Source organism: Stegodyphus dumicola, chromosome 7 (genome assembly GCF_044657685.1).
Source record: "Stegodyphus dumicola isolate Sdum_Otavi_A_Nest chromosome 7, ASM4465768v1".
In the NCBI taxonomy this organism is placed as follows: Eukaryota; Metazoa; Arthropoda; class Arachnida; order Araneae; family Eresidae; genus Stegodyphus; species Stegodyphus dumicola.
In genome coordinates, this window is record NC_140774.1 from 66,802,422 (window position 1) to 66,815,302 (window position 12,881).

The window sequence follows — 12,881 nt, forward strand, 5'->3', positions numbered from 1 at the left end:
AGCCTTCAGAAAATATTACAATAAGCACTTTAAAATTTTAAAGTCTATATTATTTTATAGCTATTTCAATAAACACACACTTATTAACAGACTGAAATATCTGAACACATCATCAAGTATACATATATGAAGATTTAATATCTATATTTTTAATAAGACTTGCACAAATTGGAATGTATAGGTTTGCAGCTAGCTGTATATGCTGAATATTAGAAACATGATGCTAAATATTAGAAAGCACTTTCTACAAAGGAAAAGCAGAAAAGAATTATTTACACTCTAAGCTCCACTTTATAAAAATAGTTCCTTTTTTTTAGTTGATTTCTCTTTAAAATAATGCTCTATAATTCTGAAAATAAACTCTCAATAGCTGAGAGTACTGTTGAAGAAATAAAAACATGAATTTCATAATTAACCAAGTCCGATTAACTTTTTATGCAAAAGTTTAAATGCTCGTGGGCTTAATTTTGAAAAAAAAATAGTAAAATTTGGTCTTAGCACTAATTTCAAATGAAGAGCTGCAATCTGACAAAAAGATACTAAATTTGAGATATGCATTAAGGCCGCTCATTTGAAATTAAAGCAAACATATCAGCATTCCTTTTTGATACATCAAAGGTTTATACATGCCTGAGAAGTCAAAGTTGTGAAGTGCTAGTAGATTGTTGCCCAGCAGGTGAAGGAGAAGTTTGATGGGATTTTCCCTGCTTGACAAATATGAATCATTTTCCCTTAGTAAATCCTTCATAATTGCAACACTTATCTCAGATAGACAGCCTCCAAGTACATTGGCATAGTTTATTAATTTTACAATTCTAGTTAGCATGTATCTCACTTTATCTGCCATACATTTATAATTATTTCATATGTGTTCCAATATGTTTCCGAAGTGTATTAGGTCTAGCAAATGTTTTGGCACAAATACTACATTTGTAAGGGCGTTCTCCAGTGTGAATTCTCTAGTGATAATTAAGATTTCCTTTTAGTGCAAAACTTCTACTACATACAGGACATACAAAATGACGTTCTTCAGAGTGAGTCCATATATGTTGTGTTAGATTATCTTTGCATGGAAATTCCTTCTTCACAAATCACAAATATATATATTATTCTTGAAGGGATCAGAATACTGCTGCAAAAGATGTTCTCCAAATACATATGATGTGGTACAACTCAAATGGATTGTCATTTCATCTTCGACACTATATTTCTTAAGGCCTGACAATATTGAAGCTGCAAAAGAAACCACAATACGTTTTACAGTTAACAAATTAAAACACGATTTATCAGATATACACAACAAATAAGTTTCAAATGTCAAATTCTTAAAATATAAAATGTGCAAAAAATAAGGCACTTAAAATATTTTCTATTACACAGTAAATACTTCAACAAAGAAGCTCCAAAAATCTGTATTAAATGTTAAATAACATTTTACAGTTTAGTAATAAAAATGTAAAACACTGAAATCACTAACTCACAGCTTTCATAGAATATAAAGACCACATTTACCACATTTAACTTCAAAACAGTTTATAATAGGTAACTGTCAGAAAAAATAACTAGACTGATTTTCTTTTTTCTTTTTTAAAGAGAAAAAAAAATTTCAAAAATGCTTTTGAATAATTTTGGCCCTTTCAGAACAAATAGTTCAAACAAACTCTAATAAAATTTAATTTCGTTTTGACAGTGAAATATTTTTGAACATCATGAGATATATATGCAACATTTGCATTTATTATTATCCCATTTACATATCTCAGAAAGGCTATTATGACAAGAATTATGCATGTGGCTGAGATGGCATTCTTTAGGTGGACACATCTGCATGTAGACAAATGAAGACCTGAGTACTCTAATGTAGAGTTAGAGATGTGATATTTTGGACTTTGATGAATATTTTCATGCAGTTTCAACAGTGACAACTGAAATAAGGCTTTTAAAAGGAGACCATCCTGCACATAGATTGGTCGTCCTGGTTTTCATAATTAAATTTCACCTAAAGCATGTGGGACTTAAAAATATGTTTCTGTTCTCAAATGCCAGCTGATGCTAATGGAGAGCATTTAACAACCAATTCACTGACTAAATAAGTGATAATTAACTAGTAACTAAATAGCAATACATTATCTGAATAAATATTATGAATCAATTTTAACAATACATTCACCAAACTAAAAATATTTTAGAAAGTGATGTTGCCAATTCAATGTGAAGTTGAAAAATTTTACCACTGTTTAAACCACATTTAATGCAATAATGATTGTTGCTCCCCACTGAGGTGACAGACATCATCTTGAATAATATGACACATTACTGCTGATTCTGCATTTCTATAAGAGGTGAACACGCTTCATAATGAAGTGCTCTACCCATTGAATGGTCACACTGTATTTGCACATAAATTCCTCTTGGGGTTAACTTTGTGATAATAAAAATGCTTCTTATATATGTATTATCATATTGTGCCTCACAATATAGTCATTGAATGTCAAAAAAGCCTTCTGTGGCTGAGGATAAGCAAAAAAATATTCTATGAGCAAAAATAGTGGAAAGAATTTAGGAGTTTAAGGGGCTGAAAATCAATGGCAAAAAGAAGGGATAATTAACTGAGGACATCTTGCGATAAAGGAAGACACAGAAAGCTCAATAAAGGAAGAAAGCAACAGATATTGATTTATAAGATGCCAGAATATCATGATTAAAAGTTGATGTGCATGTTCTTCAATGAGTGTTCATTCAGCATTGGCTAAATGTGGTTATGTTACCATGCATTGGATGCAGTATTCAAAATTTGTATTATTGAAAACTTTTAAGGAACAGAGTCAAAAAGGAAAGATTATATACACATATAGATACTACAAGACGTATTCAAAATGTAAGCCACCAACAGTAACACAAACATCACATCACTGCCAGATTGAAGCAATGTGTCCCAAGAAACCAAGAATGTCAGGGACGTCATCCACTGGATAAAATCTTCAATAAACAGGCAGAGTTCATCTTGTAATGTCAAATAAATGTCAGCTTTCAGATATTAAGCCAATGCATTCAAATCAGAGAAATGGGCAACCATTTGATGAGACCACCGTATCAAACTCATCTAATCTACCATGCTTTTATGTGGGGCAAGAGGAATAAGCTTCGGCATCACCAATACTTGTAAGCAAGAAATAGGTAATCTTCAGTGTTACATAACTCACAAACTATGCAATTTTAATTGAACATGTTTATCTTTAGCCATAAAACGTATTTCTGCAATTTTGAAACTTTATTTTGTGAAATCTTTCATATTTTCCTTACTGACTGAAAAATTTCTAATACAATTTATAACTTTCCTAAAATTCCTTAAAATAATTCTTTTTTGTTTATTTATTTACTATGCTTTTAATTGATTATTCTTTAGCTTATGGAAACTCACAATTAATTTTGAAACGATGCAATTAAGGAACATTTATTATACACATATTACTCTTCTTTGGACAGAAAAAGGAAATAACCACATTTAAAAGGGAACTATTACAAATTAAAAGTTAGAATTTATCTTACATATTCAGTATCTTAGTATCTTACAGCACATATACACAATATGTGCATATACAAGACAATGAATATATGACATAAAATTTGCATATTAAATTATAATGGCCCTTAAATCTCCTTTTTAAATTGGTTGTTTTCTTCTTTCTACTCTACAGTTTATATAAAAAATGGTAATGACATGTATTTAGATATTGGCAAAATTGAAAATAAATTTGTTTATCCAATGAAATCCAGATGAAACTCTTATTAGCTAATGATAACAAAGTGATGCTTTATCTACTTGCTGAGAAACACAGTAACTATTCTTAAGATCAACTCATAACATTGCAATAATTTATTGGGGCAAAAAGGAGTAAAATGAGTTCAGATATGATATATTCTGGATGGCCAGAGATGACACCAGTTAACTCCAAATTTTTGCCACGTAAGTTTCAGATTGTCCAATTTTTAAATGAATAAGCTTTAAAAAATTCTTCTTGAAGAATATATGAAATCAAATGGAATAATCTTAATAAAAAATTTTCAAATGATAAAAAAATATTTATACTAAGCTAGTACAAAAATAAATTATTTAAAAGAATATTATCACATTTATTAAGAGTAATAAACCATAATTATCAACCATAAAAGAGATATGGTTGATAATGTTTACACAATACTATAAAACTATATTGTTGCGATAAAATAACAATACATTTTGAAATCCTAGATTTTGAATTTTGCTTAAAATCTATACCAATGTAAAGTTGCTTTTACAAGCTCCTGCTGCCTATGGATAAGGTGTTGGCCTCTGAATCCAAACACTGTATGCCAAAATCCGACCAAAGCTGATCATATAACGAAGTTGATATTTTTTTTTAATTACTTACAAAAAAAGTTTATTGCTAGCTTAACAGCAGTACTGATGCTTATTCAATATGCTGAAGATGAAAATTAAAAACCAGTTTTTCACAGGAGATCTGCTAGTGTAAAGGTAACAAACAGGAAAAAAAAAAAAAAAAAGTTTTACAGATTGCAGGTTTTGGCCTTGCTTATTTCCTCCTTTTCATACAAATTTGTATCGATTATAACCCTTTTTTTTTTTTTTTCCTCAAGCACTTTGCATTCATTTTTCAATAACTACAAACTTGACCTTCCCCTTCTAAGCAGCACTTTGTGCATTATGTCTTATTATAACAAGCCTTTGCACAGCTCACTAGATGATCTGTGTAAAAGCAATTTCGGCTAATATGACAAACTAGCAAAATTGATTTTGGTATTGCTATAAGGTTGCTTTTTATAGCTGACTTAAAAAATTTAGAAAGTTCTTGGTTTTAAACAACTGGTGATGAGTAAGCTATTTGTTTAAAAAAATTAGGAAAACTATTATTTATACAGAAATTAAGCTTGCCAGTACGTGACATTTAAATTAAGACAAAATTCAGTCTTTGATTGATGCTGATTTTATGGAATACTTTGAGACATTTTAATCCTCCATCTTTGTTTTTGTTCATTTTTGAGAAAAATTTTGTAAAAATCAAGCAAAAGTTTAATCTTGATGATAATTTTTCCGTAGTTTAAAGACCACTTATATGGGCATCAGCACATTTACTAATCGATAAATTCAGTTTTCAAACCCAACTGAAAATTGGATTTCACTATTAATAAAAAAAAGTCATTATATAAGACGTAATTACTTCCACGAGTTAAAATACAACTTTTGAGAGTGAATTTTTATTAATACCCAAATGACTAATTGAAGTAATTGCAGTTACATTTTAGGATACGAAATTTGTTTTAACAAAGAGTTTTAAAAAATTTCCCTTCCTGATTATTTTTTTAAATGAAACAACTTGCTTTTTTTTAAGTATGATTTTTAGTAACCCTACAAATCCTTAACACATTATAACAATATATATTATTTTATTGTATTAAATAAACCAATTTTATTCAGGGAAGTAAATGAACAAGGAAAAAATTTAACAGTGGCCAACTCTAAGAAAAACTCACTCTCAAATTGAGATATGCAGAAAAGAATTTTTTAATTATCATTCAACAAAATTCATAAATATAACGAATTAGATACGTACAATGATCCTTTTCTGGGATATCATTTTTCTGTTCTCTAAATGATAATCTTCTGGACTACGCTCACAGAAATTAGTGTTCCGTTTTTGGATGAATGGTTTAATGAGATCTAGAAATTTACCAAACTGATGAGGCGTCAAGTGAAAGAAAGTAATTAAAATCCCTACTGACACTGTTCAAGAGCATCTCCTTAATTAAATTATTTGTATCACTTGACTATAGTCATCAGTTGCATATTAGTCTAATATATCACCTTCTGCTTTTCTTTGTATGTAAAGCAAAAAATAAAATAAGTGTTGATCTACCAGAAATTTGACCATTTAAATTAAAAACTGTAAACATAGAAAGCCAACATACTGCACAAAAAATGCACATTCGCCCCTCTCCCAAGTTTCTGATATGAAGAGACATCTACTGTGCATATGTCAACTTTTAAAGTGAAAGCTTCCACACTGGTGTAAATTTAGGTGTGTGGATACCATTTTTTTCCCCTTCAGAATTTCCACTTTTCACACCATCAGGCCAGTGTGAATGCCACTTTAATCTTACATCAGTAAAATAATTTTCACTCTTCGATTCCCTGCCACTATCCTGTTGATATAAAATCATCCATATCTCTTTCGCTCTAGCTTTAATGTCATAAATGCATGTAAAGTTTGTTGGGAATTACTTAGTAATGGACAAGTCACATCACTTTAGGTATATCAGTTTATATTAAAAAAACATCCTGTAAAAAATAAAGAAGTATGTCAACCAGCTATGACAGATCCACTGTGACAGTTACAATACATATTTATATAGTTATCAAAGTGAAAAACATTACTAGATCAGACTTCCATCAAATTCATTCAGCTAAAATTATAAATGAACTCATCTAAGTAATAGTCCCTAGCCAAATTTAAATTGCTTAGAGTCTAATATTTTAATATCCAGAGGTCATTCTCACACAACAAAAAAGAAATATTGTACACTATTTATATGTAAAATATGCTCCTAGTAAAAGCACTTCATATCCATATACAACTAAAACTTGTTATATAAATGCTATACTTGAATTATTTAACTTGTTATATAAATGCTATACTTGAAAATCATATGAATCACTCCTATTAAATAAATAACCTTGACAAAAGTAAAATAAAGTTTATTAATGGTATTTAGCAGATGCAACTGAAGTACGAGATATAGGTTAAATAAAGCTATCTGAATTCCTTAAACTACAAATATCATCAGGTAATTACTAAATTCTAATAATAACTCAAAGAGGTCTATGTTTTCTTATGGTAAGTGTTGTATATTCAAAGAATGATTGATGAACATTATTTACCTATGTATATTTTAACTGTGAGGCATACTCATACATTTTGACCTCCATATGTATTTAATTGCTCAAAAATAAATACATATAATAACTTTTAAAAAAATGAACAAACATAAACTTTGACAAACAATTTTTACTTAAATACCTCTCATAGCTTAAATAATACTCTTTTATTTAAGGATAAAAATTAAGAGTATACTATAATTTCTGTTGACAGTACGTTACCACACTTCCTTCCTTCCTTTTTTATATTTGAAACAAGATTTCAAAAAAATGTTATGAAAGACAACCAAGTTTGACTTTCCAATTCCTTACTAAAACTAATCAAGCTATTTGAAAACTTCAGTATCTGTTTCAAATAAAAATAAAATCAAATTTCAACAAAAATTCAACCTTGTTTGCTAAGTTATTATTTTATTGGCAATATATGGATTTTTAAGTTATGCTGTTTTAACTACAATAAACTTACAAACAGGTTCATAACACTTTTACAAATTTTCAAAGAACAATTCACAAATGGAATTAAAAATTTGAATTTTTCCAAATATACTGAAAATTACTCTTTTTAAGGTTTTGAAAAAAAAAAAAAAAAAAAAAAAGCTGGTATGCTTCACATTTAACTAAATTATTCATTTTCAAAATACATTTTCAATTACAGTAGAAAAACATGCAAGGCTGGTGCCAGATTTGATGCAGCCATACCAAGTGGCAGAATTTAGAAGCAGTAAAATTTTTAGGATACTTTAAATAGCAGAATGCAGGAGCCCAAAGACTGCACCAGGTAGGAAAAAAAAGGCCCAGTACTGGTCCTCAAAACATGTGCTTTAAAACAATCATGGCAGATTTGCTTTAAAACAATCATGGCAGATTTGCTTTAAAACAATCATGGCAGATTTACTTTAAAACAATCATGGCAGATTTAAGAAGCTCTCTCTGTTAAGGTAACTAATAAACTTTCCTTGAGATATATTTATACCAAACTGTAGGAAAGACTTTAAATTAGAGAAAACATCTCAGTTTTTTAATAGTAGAAAGAGAAACACCCCAATGTAAAATTTAAAACTAGGCAAAAAAAAAAAAACCTTAGTGCAGGTTTTGAGGGCATTCATACACAGGTCCTTCTTTAAAATGGAAGAAACAACAATCATTTTATACTACAAGCAGTGGTTTTAGAAAAAGTAAAAAGAATTAGTGCCACCTGTTAAGGAAAATGGTAAGTTAAGACAAGAGCCTGAAAAGTTAAGATATTAGAATCCCAAAACTATTAACCTAAAATTGTCATAAATTGAAAAAAAAAAAAAAAAAAAAAAAAAATCTGACAGTAAAACTTTCAAAGAAATCCTTTCCAAAGAAATTTATAAAGCCTTACAACTAACTTTCACATAATCAAAATTATGATTAAATGTTCAACTATGACTGGCTATCAAAGTTCCCCCCCTTTTATTTTTAAAATTTTTATTTCTCCTTTTTAAACATAAAACTTGCGTCCTTGACATGCAGTCTTAATGCTGTTTTACTTTGGCTAACATGTATCAAAGCTCACTGACAGAATATCCTCTAAACTTCACATGAATCAAAGACATGAAAAGGCATGAACAAGGAATTTTACTGACAGGTGAGAAAATGATCTTAAAGTTGAAATCTTAGAGATTCAGAGCAATTCTATAACTGATAGAAGAATGAAATGGAAATGACCAGATTATAGCTATTTCTAACATTTGAATGACTTTTGATTGCAAACCAATTTTTTTTTAAGGTTTTTATCAATGATAATGGAAGAAAATCCTTCATCAGTGGTAACTGATTTTAAATAATTGAATTCATGAGATAGAAAAGATTCTGGAAAACAAACTTTCAAAACTGTGAGTACAAACTATATAAGAGTAAAAAGAAACTTTTTTTTTTTTTTTTTTTTTTTTTTAAAAGAGAAAATATATTTAGCTACTTATCTCTTTACAGTTTTTTTTTTTTCCCCCATCTCAATGACATTACATCCTTTGAAACTACTATAACACCACTTAACTGTAGGAATAAAACCACATATGTAAACACGTTAACTCTAGTAAAGCATGTATACAATCAGAAAGCAGTTTCTACATTCCTATGTATTGAAAAAATAAGTAACGGTTATTAGGACCAGAACATTAAATTCCTTTACTAAAAGTCAAATAAATTATTTTCAGTTAAAAAAACCAAATTACATTATATTTCTTCTCCTTTACATTCCGGCGTTCTCAGCTATATTAACTTTTATAAGAAAAATTTTTGTATTAAAAAAAAACCTTTTGCTATTTATTGCCTTTTTTGCTGCAGGTATCTGTTAGTGGTAAATTATGAAGTTGAAAGTCATCAAAAGTTGAAAAACTAACATGTTTAAATTATTTTATTTATAAAAATTTTCATACGTTCACCAAAAGGAGGAAAAAAACATATTTTAATGATCAATTTGATGTAATGATTATAGCCCAGCTATTCATAAAGAATGTCTTGTTTTGCATATTTCATTATTTTAGGGGAATTTTTCTGCCATACATGCCTATTTTGATGTTTTTGGCACATTTTTATCATGTGTTATTATTTTTTATTTAAATTCCTTTGAACAAAATTATTTTGCATTCTTCAGCAGAAGCATGAATTCATGCTTTTTTCCCCAAGTTTTATCACCAGATGTGGCTGATTTTATGACACAATCTCACTGCTCACTGGTTACAGAATTATGCATATACAAACATCTACAAATCAAATTGTGATTTTCCAGCAAATAAAATTGTAAGAATCCCAGAAATTGTGAGAAATATAAGCTTTAGTCTATGGTTAAACAGAAATGTTTTTAGATCAGAGATCTGAGCTGCCACTAGTCTCAATTTAGATTAATCCCCATTCACTAATTTTGCATTTTGGTGGCCAAATTTGAAACCATTATTAGCTGAAGCAGTATATAAACATTGGCTCATGAGTCTAATACAAGAACTATAGGATAAAGATTAATTCTGAAACAATGCAATTTTGACAGATTTATTATAGCAGTTACTATTTTTTGGGATGCAAAAGGGAAATAATCAAATCAAAACAAGAGAATTAAAGGATTTTTGTATATTACAATTAGAATTTTAATTTTTCTTACATACACATTACATACATTTGCAAAATGCCTTAAAGCATTTCAAAGTCATTTCTCCATCTATGCTTTATTTAACATACTTTACATAGAACTGAAGAAATGAGCCTTTTACCTTTAAAAAAAAATCTATTTTTTAAGGCTCCCTACAGAATAGGTATTTTAGAAAAGAGCTTTAAATATTTTTTTAACCACGTAAACTCATTGTTAAAAAATGGAGAAACTTGACTATCTACATTTAGTTACTATTCCTCAAATTTTACATAAGCTGCTGAAATTGCCCAGTTTTTAAAATGATAAAGATACGGCCATAAAAAGCTGGTACTTATTTCTATGCATTTTCAAAATTTCTATCATTAATAAAGATATTTGAAAAAAGAAATATCCTGCTGTCAGAATGGCTGGAAACCATAAAAAGTGTTTACAGTCATTTTAAGTCTGTTCTGGTGAAATATGAAATTATCAGACAATAATATGAGAACGTTTTGAACACATTTAAGACAATGAAAAAATTCTAGATACTCTAAAAGCTTGAATCTCAAAGTTCAGGAAATGCCAGATTCCCAATAGTTGAGCATATAAGTTAAAAAAGCCAAACTAGTGGAAAAAATTTCCACTCTAAAGTTATAAAAAAATCATTTTATTTGTTTATCAGCTTGAATATCAAAAACCTGCACTTACAAGTAAGATTTCAAGGGGGAAATATATTTCAGCCTTATAAAAGTCGACATATTTGATAGGCCACATATAATTTTGAAATCACAGCAAACATGAAAATTAGCAGCAATGTTGCCAATCATTTTGGCAGAAGTTTACGGATGGTATAAGCTAAGCAAAAAATTATCTAATTCAGTTAATGTTGCAGATTGCGTTGTTCCTTAATCTTCAAACTAGATCTGGCTTATTATTTTTTGCAGACTGTTAGAGCAATTTTATAAAAGTAAGCTTGAACTTTCGATTATGTCAAATAGGATTTCCGATATATATTTACTAATATGTAAAGCATCTACAAAGCGAAAGTATGTTTCGAAGTCCATTAAACAAAAAGTGGAATTGCTGCAAAAATTGGATAAAGGCATATCCTTTGTTTCTCTAACCATTCCGAAATCTGTTTTTCAATTTCACACTGCTCTGCAGTGGGGAGGGTGGAGGGGGAATGGCGCGGCGCGCGATGAATTGGAAGTTCATCTGTCATCACTATTCTTATCTTCAGGGCAGATGTTTTTATTTTATTTGGCTTATAATTTCTTACTTAATGTAGTATTTCATCTCGATGTACTCCGTCTTTGATATGATTTAAATCAAATTCCTCATCATTATAATTCGCTTCCGATAGTGAAGAAAGTGACACAGAGGTTCTTGAAAACGAAAAAATTTCGATTGAGAAATTAGTCTGTATTCTCAACACAGCAATTACAGTCAAAAGTCGTTAATTCGGACACCCATAATCTGGAATGATCTATAATCCGGACCTCAAAGCTAAAAACTTTCTGCGCATGTGCCGCTTTGACACATGCCCATAGGCATTTACGCGAGCACGTAAGACCTTTACGACTGCGCATATGCATGTGCGCAAATGCAAAATACGTTTTCGCATGCGCGTTTTATGTATAACAGACGGTATAAGCTAAAATTATCTATTTCAGTTAATGTTGATGATTGCGTTGTTCCTTAATCTTCGAATTGGATCTGGCTTATTATTTTTTGCAGACTGTAAGAGCAATTTTATAAAAGTAAAGTCCAACTTTATGTCAAATAGAATTTCCGATGCTGGAGCTCCCAAAGGATCTCCAAAACGAAAGTATGTTTCGATGTCCATCAAACAAAAAGTGGAATTGCTGCAAAAAATGTATAAAGACATGAAGAATGTGACAGAGAGGTTAGTGAAAATGACAAAATTTCGATTGACAAGTTAATCGGTATTCTCGGCACAGCTATTATGGGACTTGAACAGCGGAACTTTGTAACTGAACAAGAAATTATGTCTGTTTATAGAATTAAAAAGAAAGTATTATCACATAAAACGAAACAACTTACATTAAAAGAAATGTTTAATAAAGTAAACAAATAAATATTAAGCTTTTTTTTTTTTTGGTAAATTTTGATAGCATTTAGATCATAATTGTTCTTTATTTCATAAATTATGGTTTCATATTTTTAATTTTATAACTTCTGCATGCCATCTTACCAGATTTAAACTGATGATCTATAATCCAGAAAAATTGATAATCCGAAATCGCCGAAGTCCCGACGAGTCCAGATTAACGACTTTTGACTGTACAAAATTTAAATTTTTTATCACTTTTTTCTTTTTTTTGCATTACATTGCCATTTTTTAATCATTTCTAAGTTTGCATAGTGCATTTTTTAGTTGTGCATAGTGGCTTTTTTAATCCCGGATTCTGGAACTTCGAAAACATTCCCTTTCATGCATTCTCATATATGTGTTAATCAATTTTGTGCAAAATGTGAGGAAAAAAAGTAAAACTTATATCCTTTTTTACAAAAATTAAACCACCTTATCGAAAATTAATCAAATTTACATTAAATCAAAATGAACTTATGATTGTGTTGCAACATTATCCTTATCCATTACTGGCAATAAATCACACTCTTTGGTGATAATGTATACATGTTAACAGTACAGTACAAAGTCCGAGATCCGGACTCGTTGGGTCGGATTTGAGATTTTTTTAAGTTTTTAAGTATCTAGTAAGACAGCATGCAGAAATTATAAAAAAGAAAAAAGAAAAAAAAAAAAAAAAAAAAAAAAAAAAAATGAAACCGTGATTTATGAAATAATACCATTTATGATATAAAGGGCTTAAAATG

The 12,881-nt window shown here is 29.4% G+C and overlaps 1 protein-coding gene across 3 annotated transcripts in view; it reads right to left on the reverse strand.

The window, feature by feature from the left end:
* The window catches only part of LOC118191718 (uncharacterized), a 264,134-nt gene that overhangs the window by 17,965 nt on the left and 233,288 nt on the right, over positions 1–12,881 (reverse strand). For 2 of the 3 annotated variants that reach the window (XM_085820387.1, XM_035362551.2), the window contains exon 2: positions 631–1,233. In XM_085820387.1, the coding sequence (XP_085676513.1) occupies positions 631–847 (217 nt within the window). In that variant the 5' untranslated portion in view covers positions 848–1,233. Of the gene's footprint in view, positions 1–630; positions 11,477–12,881 lie in introns of those variants that run through there. The other variant, XM_085820388.1, reaches the window with a different exon arrangement.